General features: G+C 37.3%; 1 protein-coding gene across 1 annotated transcript in view; it reads left to right on the top strand.

Moving 5' to 3' along the window:
• LOC103796993 (nesprin-1-like) overlaps nucleotides 1-12,081 on the top strand; it is a gene marked incomplete at both ends in the record, with an annotated part of 72,858 nt that overhangs the window by 25,776 nt on the left and 35,001 nt on the right. The window contains 8 exons of the mRNA XM_009069185.1: nucleotides 642-767; nucleotides 2,234-2,410; nucleotides 4,186-4,451; nucleotides 5,236-7,396; nucleotides 7,580-7,917; nucleotides 8,574-8,718; nucleotides 9,435-9,653; nucleotides 10,478-10,740. Coding sequence (XP_009067433.1) covers nucleotides 642-767; nucleotides 2,234-2,410; nucleotides 4,186-4,451; nucleotides 5,236-7,396; nucleotides 7,580-7,917; nucleotides 8,574-8,718; nucleotides 9,435-9,653; nucleotides 10,478-10,740 — 3,695 coding nt within the window. The remainder of the gene's footprint in view (nucleotides 1-641; nucleotides 768-2,233; nucleotides 2,411-4,185; nucleotides 4,452-5,235; nucleotides 7,397-7,579; nucleotides 7,918-8,573; nucleotides 8,719-9,434; nucleotides 9,654-10,477; nucleotides 10,741-12,081) is intronic.

Raw genomic sequence — 12,081 nt, 5'->3', positions numbered from 1 at the left:
GCACTGATTTAGGTAGTCACTCACCCCTCCTCCCTGAGACTCTAGGAGTCATGTTATTGCCCTACTTGTTAGCACTAATACAATAATTTTCTTTTGGGATAAGGAAACTCTTCATAGGGAGAGGTGAGCAATGTCCAGAACAAAAACCCGTAACAAAGTCATGTTGTCTGATCTTGCCAGTCATAGATATTGGGGACACTTGGAAGGTTTTCAGATGGTGTGGGAAAATTTATTGCGCCACTGTGCTGAATTCCTCATTTTCTGTCAGACACTGGAGAATATTATAGGCATAGGAACAGGATGCTTTAATAATCCCATAAAGCCCTGCTTCCTACTCACATTGGGAAAATCAGTCCCCTTGTTGCAACTGTGTGTTTCTATCCAAGGCTTAATTTATACAGAAATAAGCTAGCTAATGCATGTGTCTCTAAGTGCTTTGAAAACTGGATGATAATCAAGTTTTTAAGGGTTGCTCCTTTCCATAATTATAACAGAGCAGCCTTACCTAATAAAATAGTGTGTGTCTACATTTAATTTTATGGACAATAATCTAAAGTAAAAATACTAAAATGTATGATTGTAATTAAATAAGATACCATTTCCACAGTCTCAGAGTTTATTTGAGGATTGTTTTCCCTCAGGTAAAACATTTCCGGGCCCTGCAGGAGCAGGCCAATACATACTTGGATCTTCTGTGCTCCATGTGTGATCTGTCAGATGCCACAGTGAAGAGTACAGCAGCAGATATTCAACAAACAAAACAAATGGTACTACATAACCACAACCCATTTTTAATCCTATTTAGAGCTTTAACTGCCTTGATCTGTTCTCTTTTAAAAAGGTCATATTGGGTAATGGTTTAAAGAAATGCTGTCTTACTTTCATCTTAAGTATTTCTTTAGAAATAGTTTTCTCTTTCTGCCTTTTTAAAAATAATTAGTATTATTAAAGCCACATGTTGCCATCCTGGTACTAATACAAAGACAATTAAGGTTGCTAAAGGTACTTAGGAGATGTTACTGGGTGTTGGTCTAAAACTGCACAAATAACATTCTGTGGAAGAAAACATGTTTTGTTTTCATAAAACACAATTCAGTTTGTTCTTCTCTGTATTTTATTAAAGCTTAGACATATTTTATTATTATTTATTCAGCAATAGACTGATGTTAATATTAGGGTATACTAATATATTACTAGTATATTAATGATAATCATAAAAAATGGAGATGGTTTATTCATGAGTCAAAGTGCATCTATTTCAGCATATTAATTTATAGAAGTGTGCCTCAGTTTTAAGTTTTGAAGTAGCTTAATACTTGGTTTTAGAACAGAACTATAAATATAATTTATAGGAAAAGAAACATTATGAGCATTCCTGTTGTTATAAACATGAAAAATTTAGTTTCATTTACACAGATGAACAACCAAAGCTTTCAAACTACTTCTACTAAGGGTAAAAAACTAATACATACATTAACAGTATTCCATACCAGAGAAGGAAACTGTACAAATCCAAGTAACCCACAAAAATATGGCAGTCCAAGTATTGAGTAGCTGAAAAGCATCCCAAACATCAGAACAAGGTTCTCCTTTTGTATATATAGCAGTGAAACATTTCTAAGAAATCACAGATGGTATAGTGCTGAGATATATTAAGCTGGTTGAGTGTCTAAACCTTAAATGCGCCTGACTACTGTATTTGGAGCAAAAGAAGCTGTGTCACTATTGGTGTAAGAGGATTGATCAGCTCAGATCCGGTAAGCATTCTTCTTACTGGCATTTTAGAAAGGCATATAGGCAAAATAACTGGGCTAAGCAAATTAAATGGAGGTGTTTAGTTTGAACTTTTATTTGGTCACTGCGAAGGCATGTAGGGTACAGCCTAGTACTGTTCTTGACATGCAGTAGACTAAATTATATAGTTAGTTTAAGCTTTAGTAGAGGACTGAGAACACTGAAATACCCACATTCATAAATATACTTGCTTCTCTCAAGGGTGAATGATAATTATTTTTAAATATTTTTCCCCCACAGCTTGCCTTTGATAGGTACAATTTTTCTGACTTTTGAAAGTTAAGACTCTTTTTGTGGATAATATTAGCCCCTTCAGAATCTAGTGCAGAAATTGCTTTAGTACAGTATTGTGCTCGGAGAAAGAATGGTATTCATCCTCCATTCTCCAAAAATAGATGCATTAAAGCATTCCTACTCCTTTTCATTTCTTTTCTTCTAGATTGAGCAACAGATAATGCACTCACAGTATTTGTCTCAAGGCTGGGAAGAGATCAAACAATTGAAGGCTGAGCTCTGGATATATTTCCAGGATGCAGATCAACAACTACAGAATTTAAAAAGGAGACGGGCAGAGTTGGAGCTAAACGTTGCCCAGAATATGGTACTCCAGGTTAAGGTAAGGAGATTTTGGGCTGAGAACAGAATGTAAGGAAGGTCATCCTATTCCTGATATTATTTTATAATTCATGTTATATACACATTTTGCAAACTATTGCTACTATGCTCTAAGCAAGAGCAGAGAAGACAGAGGAAATAATGTTTCCTTACTAATGCTACAGGGTAATTTAGAAAGCAGAAAACTTTACTACAATATTGTTCTGGCTTTGCTTTTTTAGCAGTAGACAATTTTCAGCCTACTGTTCTGATTTGCCTTAGCTTTTAGTAGACTAAATGCCAATCACAGTGGACCTGAAGATAAGATCTGCAAATTGTGCTTGCTAAGTTCTTTGATTCCTATACTTCTAAATAGTTTGCAAGTATTTCAAAATTAGTCTAGGAAGCTATTTGGTGTTGCTGATCTCTGAGAATAGGTATGACAGAAATCCGGTTTAAATAATTAGACAAATGCCTTCAGATCTTCACTCATTCATTCCAGAAGAGGGAATTTTTATGACCAACCTGCACACATCACAAATATCAGTAAAGTAACAAAAGGAAAACAGGTAATTTCTTTATTAAATGATTAAATACTTGGGGTTTGCATTTTTGGTCTAGACTTTGCTTGTATTCTTTTTCTGATATGCCAAGAGTTTAGTGAAAAGTAAACAGCACTTCCTCTTCATGTCAGTTCTGCTCACATGTTTGAACAAAGTCATAGCCTTTGAAGATGCCTCAGCACAATCTGGACTGAAAGTTGTTATACTAGCTATCATTAGAGTCCAGGAAAAAGCAGGAGTCTGTATTTCTTCTCTGTTTCATTCAGGAACTTTGGCTTATAATGAAAGGGAGACACCTGCTGTACTGTCAGATGTGGCACAAGGGGTATTTTTTCCTGTAATTTGCCTTGGTAGAGGAAGATACTTAGCTCCATTTGAAGCTGTCATGAAGTGGAATGAGGCAGAGCTGGGCAGTAGCATCTCTGCTTCCAAAACCCTTCCAGCCTTCAGTGAAATACAGCATGCTAGCAAAATACTGGAGCTGGGTATGGTTGTTTAGTTTCAGTTAATAGAATCAGAGTTTGAGTAAAGATTATATTTACCCTAGACAGTGTGTAAGGGCTGAAAAATATTTGGCTAGTTTTAGTTGTCAGTATATTGTATATTCTGCTTTTTGGGATCTCTCTGACTTCTTATTTGGTAAGAAATGTGTATGCAGATGGACTCTTTTAGTTACTAATTATTAACTCACATAGCAATCATACCTAGGTAGTAACTGGCTTTGTTTCAATAGTGGCAGTGATAACGGTTGCTGTTACAGAAGTGGGAGCAATGCAAAGTACAGATGTGGAGGCTCAATGACTCATGGACTCTGCTTCCTATTTTTAGTCGCTAATGAAAAAAAGGAAAAGGGAAAAAATAAGCTAGAAGCAGTACTGGTAAAATGAATTATTCTTGTGAGACTCAGACTGTCTTGCATGTTTTAGTGTATGGTGGGAACTGGGCTAGTCCAAAAGCCTGGACAACAAGGTGTGACTTGGTCATGATTTCTATTTGTCACTGGCACTTGGAAGCTCCTCTGGTTTGTTTTCACATCTATAACCACCTGGAGAAGATGCAGAGGAGGATTAGGAGAGGAGAGAAGACACTTCTTCCAATTTATATCTGCAGAGTATTTGCCTGGGCAGATAATTAGTCCTTACACAATCTATTTATTTTAGAGTTCTTATTTAAATTCCATCTTATAATTTTGAGTACATGTCACTATATTTGGTTTTACTTGTATCTTTTTCAGGAATTCAGCCAGAAGTTGCAGTCTAAGCAGTCAGCTCTTACCTCTGTGACTGAGAAAATGAACAAACTAACCCAAGGACAGGAATCACCTGAACACAAGGAAATAGGAGAACTAAGCAACCAGTGGCTGGACCTCTGTCTTCAGGCACACAGTTTGCTCATGCAGCGGGAGGAGGATCTGCAGAGGACAGGGGATTACCATGATCGCATGAATGTAGTTGAAGTTTTCTTGGAAAAGCTCACAAAAGAGTGGGACAACTTGGCTAGGTAAAAAAAGAAGTAGCATGCACAAAGCAAGCTTAGTGCATATACACTGAAAGACCTGTTTACAAAGTGTCTCTAAGCTGAGGCTACAAAAAATCTCTTTTTCCATGTTAAATTAAAAGCAAACCTCCCTTACTAATTATAAGGCAATTAATTACTTGTATTGAAATAACGAGAGTTTGAGAAGACAGATCTTCAGTATTTGTCTTTAAGGCAAGTACTGATTGATCCCATCTCAGGGTATAGCATTTCCTGATATTTCAAGAATTTTGCCTGTTTTGTTTGAACTCTTTCATTTGTATTTACTGTATTTCATGAGTGTTTTTCATTGTGATATTGTGCTATATCTATTAAATAGACTATAATATTAAATCTCTGTTGCTCTTTCTAAATGTTTGCAGCTGCTTTGTATAGCATAAATACACCATCTGTGCTAAAAATTGTGCGCCTGTTGCTGCTACTATCACTGTCATGGAACAAGATTCACTTCCACCTCCGTACTTGTTGTTGTTCATATGTGCAAATTAACCATTATACTTTGCAGTATTTGTGTTAATTTCTGGGGTCAGCCTCATGACAATATTGCAGCTGAAAGGGCGAGGAATAAAACTGGTAAACTTTTTAATTAGTATTCAAGACTGGTACCTTAAAATGAATCTGAAAACTATAGGTATTTATATCATATTGATTTAAATATGTATTGGGCTTATAATTAATTCTGACCTCTTTTAAAAGTCCTGAGCTTGTATCTAATAATTGATTTTGGTTCTGTCCATTTGGATAACAGATCTGATGCTGAAAGTACAAATGTGCACCTTGAAGCTTTGCAAAAATTGGCAATGGCACTAGAAGAAAAGAGATTTGCTTTGGAAGACTTGAAAGATCAGAAACAGAAGATGATAGAACATCTGAATCTTGATGACAAAGAATTAGTAAAGGAGCAATTCAGTCATTTTGAGCAACGCTGGACTCAGCTGGAGGATCTTGTCAAAAGGAAAATTCAAGTTTCTGTTTCAACCTTAGAAGAGCTCAGTTTGGTCCATTCCAAATTTCAGGAGCTAATGGAATGGGCAGAGGAGCAGCAGCCTAGTATCTCAGAGGGTCTTAAACAGAGCCCTCCTCCAGATTTGGCTCAGAGCCTTCTCATGGATCATGTTACCATTTGCAGTGAGCTTGAAGCCAAACAACTTGTTCTGAAGATGCTTGTGAAGGATGCTGACAGAGTGATGACCAACCTAGGGCTCAATGAAAGGCAAGAGCTGCAGAAAACACTTTCTGATGCTCAGTACCATGTGGCTTGTCTCAGTGATCTGGTTGGCCAGAGGAGAAAACACCTGAATAAAGCACTCTCTGAAAAGACACAGTTTCTCATGGCAGTCTTTCAGGCTACAAACCAAATTCACCAGCATGAGAAGAAGGTAGTATTTCCAGAACACATTTGTCTGTTGCCAGAAGATGTGAACAAACAGATCAGGACTTGTAAGAATACCCAGGCTAACCTGAAGGCCTATCAAAATGAGGTCACAGGACTGTGGGCTCAAGGGAGGGATTTGATGAAAGAAGCAACAAATCAAGAAAAGAGTGAAGTGTTAGGTAAGTTGCAAGAACTACAGAACGTGTATGACACTGTTTTGCATAAGTGTAACCAGAGATTGTTAGAACTGGAGAAGAATATTGTTTCCAGGAAATATTTCAAAGAAGACTTGGATAAAGCTTGCCATTGGCTAAAACAAGCTGATATTGTCACATTCCCAGAAGTCAATGTAATGAATTCTAACACTGAGCTATACAGTCAATTAGCAAAATATCAACAGATTCTTGAGCAATCTCCAGAATATGAAAATCTGTTACTTGCACTGCAAAGAGATGGTCAAGAAATCCTACCATCACTTAATGAAGTGGATCATTCTTATCTAGATGAAAAACTGAACAGTCTCCCTCAGCAATTCAATATTGTCACTGCTCTGGCAAAAGAAAAGTTGTATAAGGTTCAGGAAGCAATTTATGCCAGAAAAGAGTATGCCTCTTTGATTGAGTTGACAAGTAAAGCTCTGACTGAGCTAGAAGATCAGTTTGTTAACATGGACAAAGCTCCAGCGGCTGTTTTAGCCAAAGAAGCTGTGTCACTCCAGCAGGCCTACAGAGATCTCTTAGGTGAAGTGGTGAGCCTTGGTGCAGCAGTGGATGAACTAAACCAGAAGAAGGAGGCCTTTCGGAGCACTGGCCAGCCATGGCAACCAGATGAGATGTTAAAACTTGCCACACTATATCACAAATTGAAGAGGCAAATAGAGCAGAAAGTCAGCCTGTTGGAAGACACAATAGAAGCATGCCAGGAGCATGAAAAAATGTGTATGCAATTTGAGACACAACTAGAGGCAGTAAAAAAAGAGCAGATTAAGGTAAATGAAGAAACACTCCCAATAGAAGAAAAGTTGAAAATATACCATTCTCTGATGGGCAGCTTGCAAGACTCAGGAAGTCTTCTGAAGCGAATAACTGAACATTTAGAAGCCATTTCTCCTCAGCTTGACTCATCTGCATATGCGGCAACAAATTACCAAGTGCAGGCTTGGCAAGAGAAACTAAAGTCTTTGCATGCTGCTGTTGTTGAAACTGTGATGGAGTGCGAGAACAGACTTGTGCAAAGCATAGACTTCCAGACAGAAATCTGCCGCTCACTCGACTGGTTGAGGTGGGTGAAAACAGAGCTTAATGGAACATTAAGTTTGGACCTCAAACTGCAAAGCATCCAAGAAGAAATCCGAAAGGTCCAGATACATCAGGAAGAAGTACAGTCAAGCCTGAGAATAATGAATGCTCTTAGCAATAAAGAAAAAGAGCGATATATGAAAGCGAAGGAGCTGATCCCTGCTGACCTGGAAAACACTCTTGCTGAGTTGACAGAACTAGATGGTGAAGTTCAAGAAGCTATACACTTGAGACAGGTTAGTGTACCCTAAGTGTCATTAGTTTTTTAGTCATGAATCTGATAACTCTATGGCTTGATGCTTGCAGTCATCATGAAAAGATTGGTTTCTAATATTCCTGTTGTTTATTTTTTTCAAATGATAAAGACTGCTGTGATTTTATGTTTGTGACCCTCTGTATAATTTTCCCTTTTATTTCAGGCTACCTTGAATAAAGTATATAGCCTCTGCCAAAGGTACTACCAGGTTATGCAGATAGCAAATGACTGGCTTGAAGATGCTCAGGAATTTCTGCATTTAGCAAGAAATGGTCTTGACGTTGAGAACTCTGAGGAGAATCTAAGGAACCACATTGAATTTTTCAGCACAGAAAATCAGTTCAATGATCATTTGAAGGAGTTACAGGGCCTTGTGTCTGAGATAGAGCCCTTTATCCAAGCCACAGCAAGAGAACAGCTGGTGCAGAATGTAGCTGCCTTGGAGGAAAAGGCCAAAGGGACAAAGCAAGAAGCCAAAACCCAGCAAGAGCAGTTACAAAGGTATATTCTTTCTTTCTTTCATTTTACGATGATCACCTTGTTGGTAATGAAAGAAAGAGATCACAACATTAATTGGAGTCTTGTAAATATTTGTGCTACTTATAAGAGAAGTGGATATTGGGATTCAGAGTTCTTGGATTCTGTTTTCTCCTCTGCCACTGACTGACTAGTTGTGTGATCTTGATAAAGCTATGATATAATTATAACAAGCTTGGAACAGCACTGAGATGAAGAGTAGGGAATGATTGTCCCTTATTTCAGCTAGCACAAGACCCTATGCAGAAAAAATGAAATTGAAGCACGCGTTTTGAACTAAAAGGAAATATCTTTTTAACCAGCATTACTATGTTGCTTACTATTCCTGAATATTCTGGATTCCAAAGATTTGGGTGGGTTTAAAACACAACCTAGGCAAAGTCACTGAGGAAAAGTCAAACAAGGGCTATAAAATGCTCTGCTGTGGTTTCTGTAAGACACAGCTGAAAATCAGGAGCATATGCTTCTATGTATGCTTTTTCCCAATATTTTTCTTGGAAATGATAGTGTAACAGTAAACCCAAGCAGTTGCATTAAAAAACAGGTGCAACAATATTCCTGATTTTCAAATGTTTTTATCTTGCATTAAGTTGTTCTTTCTGGAACTGTATTTGTTTAAGGTGTGCTTCCGAGTGGCAGGAGTACCAGACAGCAAGGCAGAAGGTTATTGAAGTGATGAATGAGGTTGAGAAAAAATTATCTGAATTCTCAGTAGCTAAAGCTGCTTCTTCTCACGAGGCAGAAGAGAAATTGATAACACATAAGGTGAGGTACTGATAATTGCATGAAATTCTTTACTTTCAGTGGAAATAAATACATGTTATGTAGATTTCCTTCCTATGAACAATATGAATTGGAGTTTTTAGATCTTTTTCTGTAGCACTTAACTGTGTCATAACACACCAGGAGGTGTTTTGTGTAGTGCAAAACACACATTTTATTTGTAGGGTGACTTTTTCTTCTAGTATTTAGGGTACTTAATACAGGCAGTTAGTGCTACCTCAGACATGATGCCTTAGACTCCAGCTGTGTCTGTGTGAAAGAAAGTAATTTCATGTCTGTCAGCTTTATGAGAATATCCTGATACCCATGGACATCTAGTATGTCATGGACAAACATGACATAAATGTATGTTTAAACACCTGAATTGCTTCTTTCGGTTTTAGACCCTTAGTAAAAGTCTGCCTTTGCTATGAAAAGGGCCTGAATGCTCATTTCCATCCCTTTTGAGGGGCTAACAAAGAAGATAAAATTTGCTTACACCAGATTTCTGCTGCTTCCGGAGATGTGCATTTTGGACCAAGTAGCTGTACCTAATATATTGCATATGAAAAATAAAGTGAGACGTATAGCCACCTCGCTCGACATAGAGTACATGTTCTTGGTCTGCAATGGATAGAAGTGGCTCATCTACCTGCATGTTGCATAGTAAAGAGTTCTGTTGTGAAAGAGGAAAACAGTGCTTATTTTTGCTTTTTCAGACTCTTGTATCTGTAGTGAATTCTTTCCATGAGAAGATCACAGCCCTAGAAGAAAAGGCTTCACAGCTGGAAAAAGTTAGCAATGATGCCAGTAAGGCATCTATAAGTAGATCCATGACAACAGTTTGGCAGCGCTGGACGCGGCTCCGGAATGTAGCCCAGGAACAAGAAAAAATTTTGGAAGATGCAGTACAGGAATGGAAGGGCTTTAATGATAAGGTAAATTCTAGTCTTGGTAAATCCTCCTTTGTACATAGGTTTTCACTCATTGTGCTGCCTTATTAATCATCTTGTGGTAGAGAAAGCTGATAGGAGGAAGAACAGTGATTTTTTTTTCCCCCCCCCCTCAGGTCAGAAATACAGCTATGAAAGATCTAGGTTTAGAATTACTGCCTCCAAAATTTGCACTGTTCTTTTGTATGCATATGCATATAGTAAATACAGAATTGGTTTAGTTTCTGATGGTTCTTCAGAGTCTTCTTCATGTTTCCTTTCCCCAAATGCTCTATTCTAGATTACATCAACCTCTTTCACCTTCTGTCTCCGTCTCCTTCTTTCTCCTTCTTTCATCTTCTTTCCAATCATATATATCTCTTTTTTTTTATCTTGTATCCTATCTGACTCTCTTTATCTGTCATTGTCCATTATTATGTTCAGATGTCAGGTTCTCTGGGAACAGGGATAATCGTTTTGTTGTATGTATGACATATGCCCAATACAGGTGTGCCCTGCGGTAGGGACACACCAAGTCCGATGGCAATAAATACAATAAATGCTAAAAATATAGGGAGCCACTCATTACATGACAAAAAATGTCCCTTAGCAAGTCCAAATCCACTGTGAAAAGCTAGGGCTAGCTAGCTAGATCTAGCACAGTAGAGCATAGATTTATATTTGCTGTAGAGACTACTGCACAAGCCCACAACAGGTCTGCGGAATCTAAATGTCAAGCACTGGGTTTAGCACCTTTTGGTGCTAGTTTACAGGGTTTTTTTATCTTTTTTACAGTTTCATTATTAACAAGACTGCATCTCTTTCCATAGATTCAGAAAGCCACCATAGCAATAGATCAGCTACAAGGTCGCTTACCAGAAAGCTCAGTGGAAAAGGCATCAAAGACAGAGCTCCTGGAACTCCTGGATTACCACAGTAGTTTCCTCCTGGAGGTGGACCACCAGCTGTCATCTTTGGGCCTGCTCAAACAGCATGCTCTCAGCATGCTTCAGGATGTGGAAATAAAGCCTCCATCTCAGGAGGAACTACCAGTCATGCAAGAAATCAAAGCAATGCAAGATCGCTGCCACAAGTAAGGCAGTATTTTAAAAGATTTACTAGAAAAATTGCATCTTGCAATTAATTAATAAGCATTTATGTATCAGTTTTATATAATTAACAATTACCATGCTTAAAATAAATATTAGTTATTATATTTAAAACAAACATCAGTTTAATTTTCAATTATTTGTAATTAATTTTGAAATTCCTTTTCTGCCATTATTTTTTATTTCCAGCAGCAGGAGTATGCATTTTAGAATATGTACTTCTTGCCTTGAATAATAATACTAAGTTATGTAAAAGCTTTATAAACTGCATTGAAGTTATAACTGGATTTAAACACTTCCATTGCATCTCACCATTAACAGTGACTATTTAACTTTTTGTATCCTAAGTTTTCATTGGTTTATCACTTTGTTTCCTCTATTTGAAGCACTTGGGTACCAAAAGTAAGTAGTGTATGAAATTTAGAGGGGAATTTAGCAAATATGCAAACAAAACATATCCTAGCATTTCACCTTGTGGTTCTATGAATTTTTATCTAAATCTAAAATGTTTCCTTGTCATTTAGAAAACAGGAAGTTTTATGGCTAAGTTTCAGGACTCATATCTACCTCATAATGATAGTGAGATGCTATTATCTGGATCTCCACAGAGGGAAGAGGGAGAGAGACAGAGAATTAAAAAAACTGTAAACCCTGCACCAAGCCTGTGCAAAGTTCATTGTGTGAATGCATAAATTATTACAGTAGAATAGAAATCTCTGTAGAAAATGTTTAGATATTAGCACTTTTATAATTCCATTCTTCACTTAGAGTTGTTTTCTAAGACACAGGGTCTGTGATGATCTCATGCTCATGTAAATAAGGTATAATTCAGCTGTGAAAGGTTATGCAAACATAAATCAACTATGGGAATATCAAAGTAAGATCCATGTCACATGCATTTGAGCTACAAGTGGTCCAGTAGAACTTTCATAGAGATATCATTTTTTACAGAAGACCCAAGTTCTTGAGGAAAGTGCAGAAATTCTGTCTTAGTGGAATTGTGGAGATAAACCCCTGGATCAAAAATGGTGTTTAGATGCTTGATCCATGCCTTATCTTAGGTATTCTGCCAATACAAATTCCATCAATAGGAGTAGAATTTATCTCAAATTATTTTACATTATAGATATCAACATCAGAACTGATTATGTCTTGCTTCTCTAATTAGTGTAGAGAAATAGACAAGTCTAAGATGCAGGTTTTCTGACCTATTTTAGAAGTTTCTTCTGGAATGATGTTGGATAATCCTAAATCATGCCCTAAAATTGCCAGTTTCCTCCACTGATGAGATGGGCAGTCTGTGGTGATGAACTCAGATATAGAGG

This window comes from Acanthisitta chloris, unplaced genomic scaffold, assembly GCF_000695815.1.
Source record: "Acanthisitta chloris isolate BGI_N310 unplaced genomic scaffold, ASM69581v1 scaffold14162, whole genome shotgun sequence".
NCBI lineage: Eukaryota > Metazoa > Chordata > Aves > Passeriformes > Acanthisittidae > Acanthisitta > Acanthisitta chloris.
The sequence above is the reverse complement of the archived record's forward strand: the minus strand, read 5'-3'. Positions and strand labels throughout refer to the sequence as shown.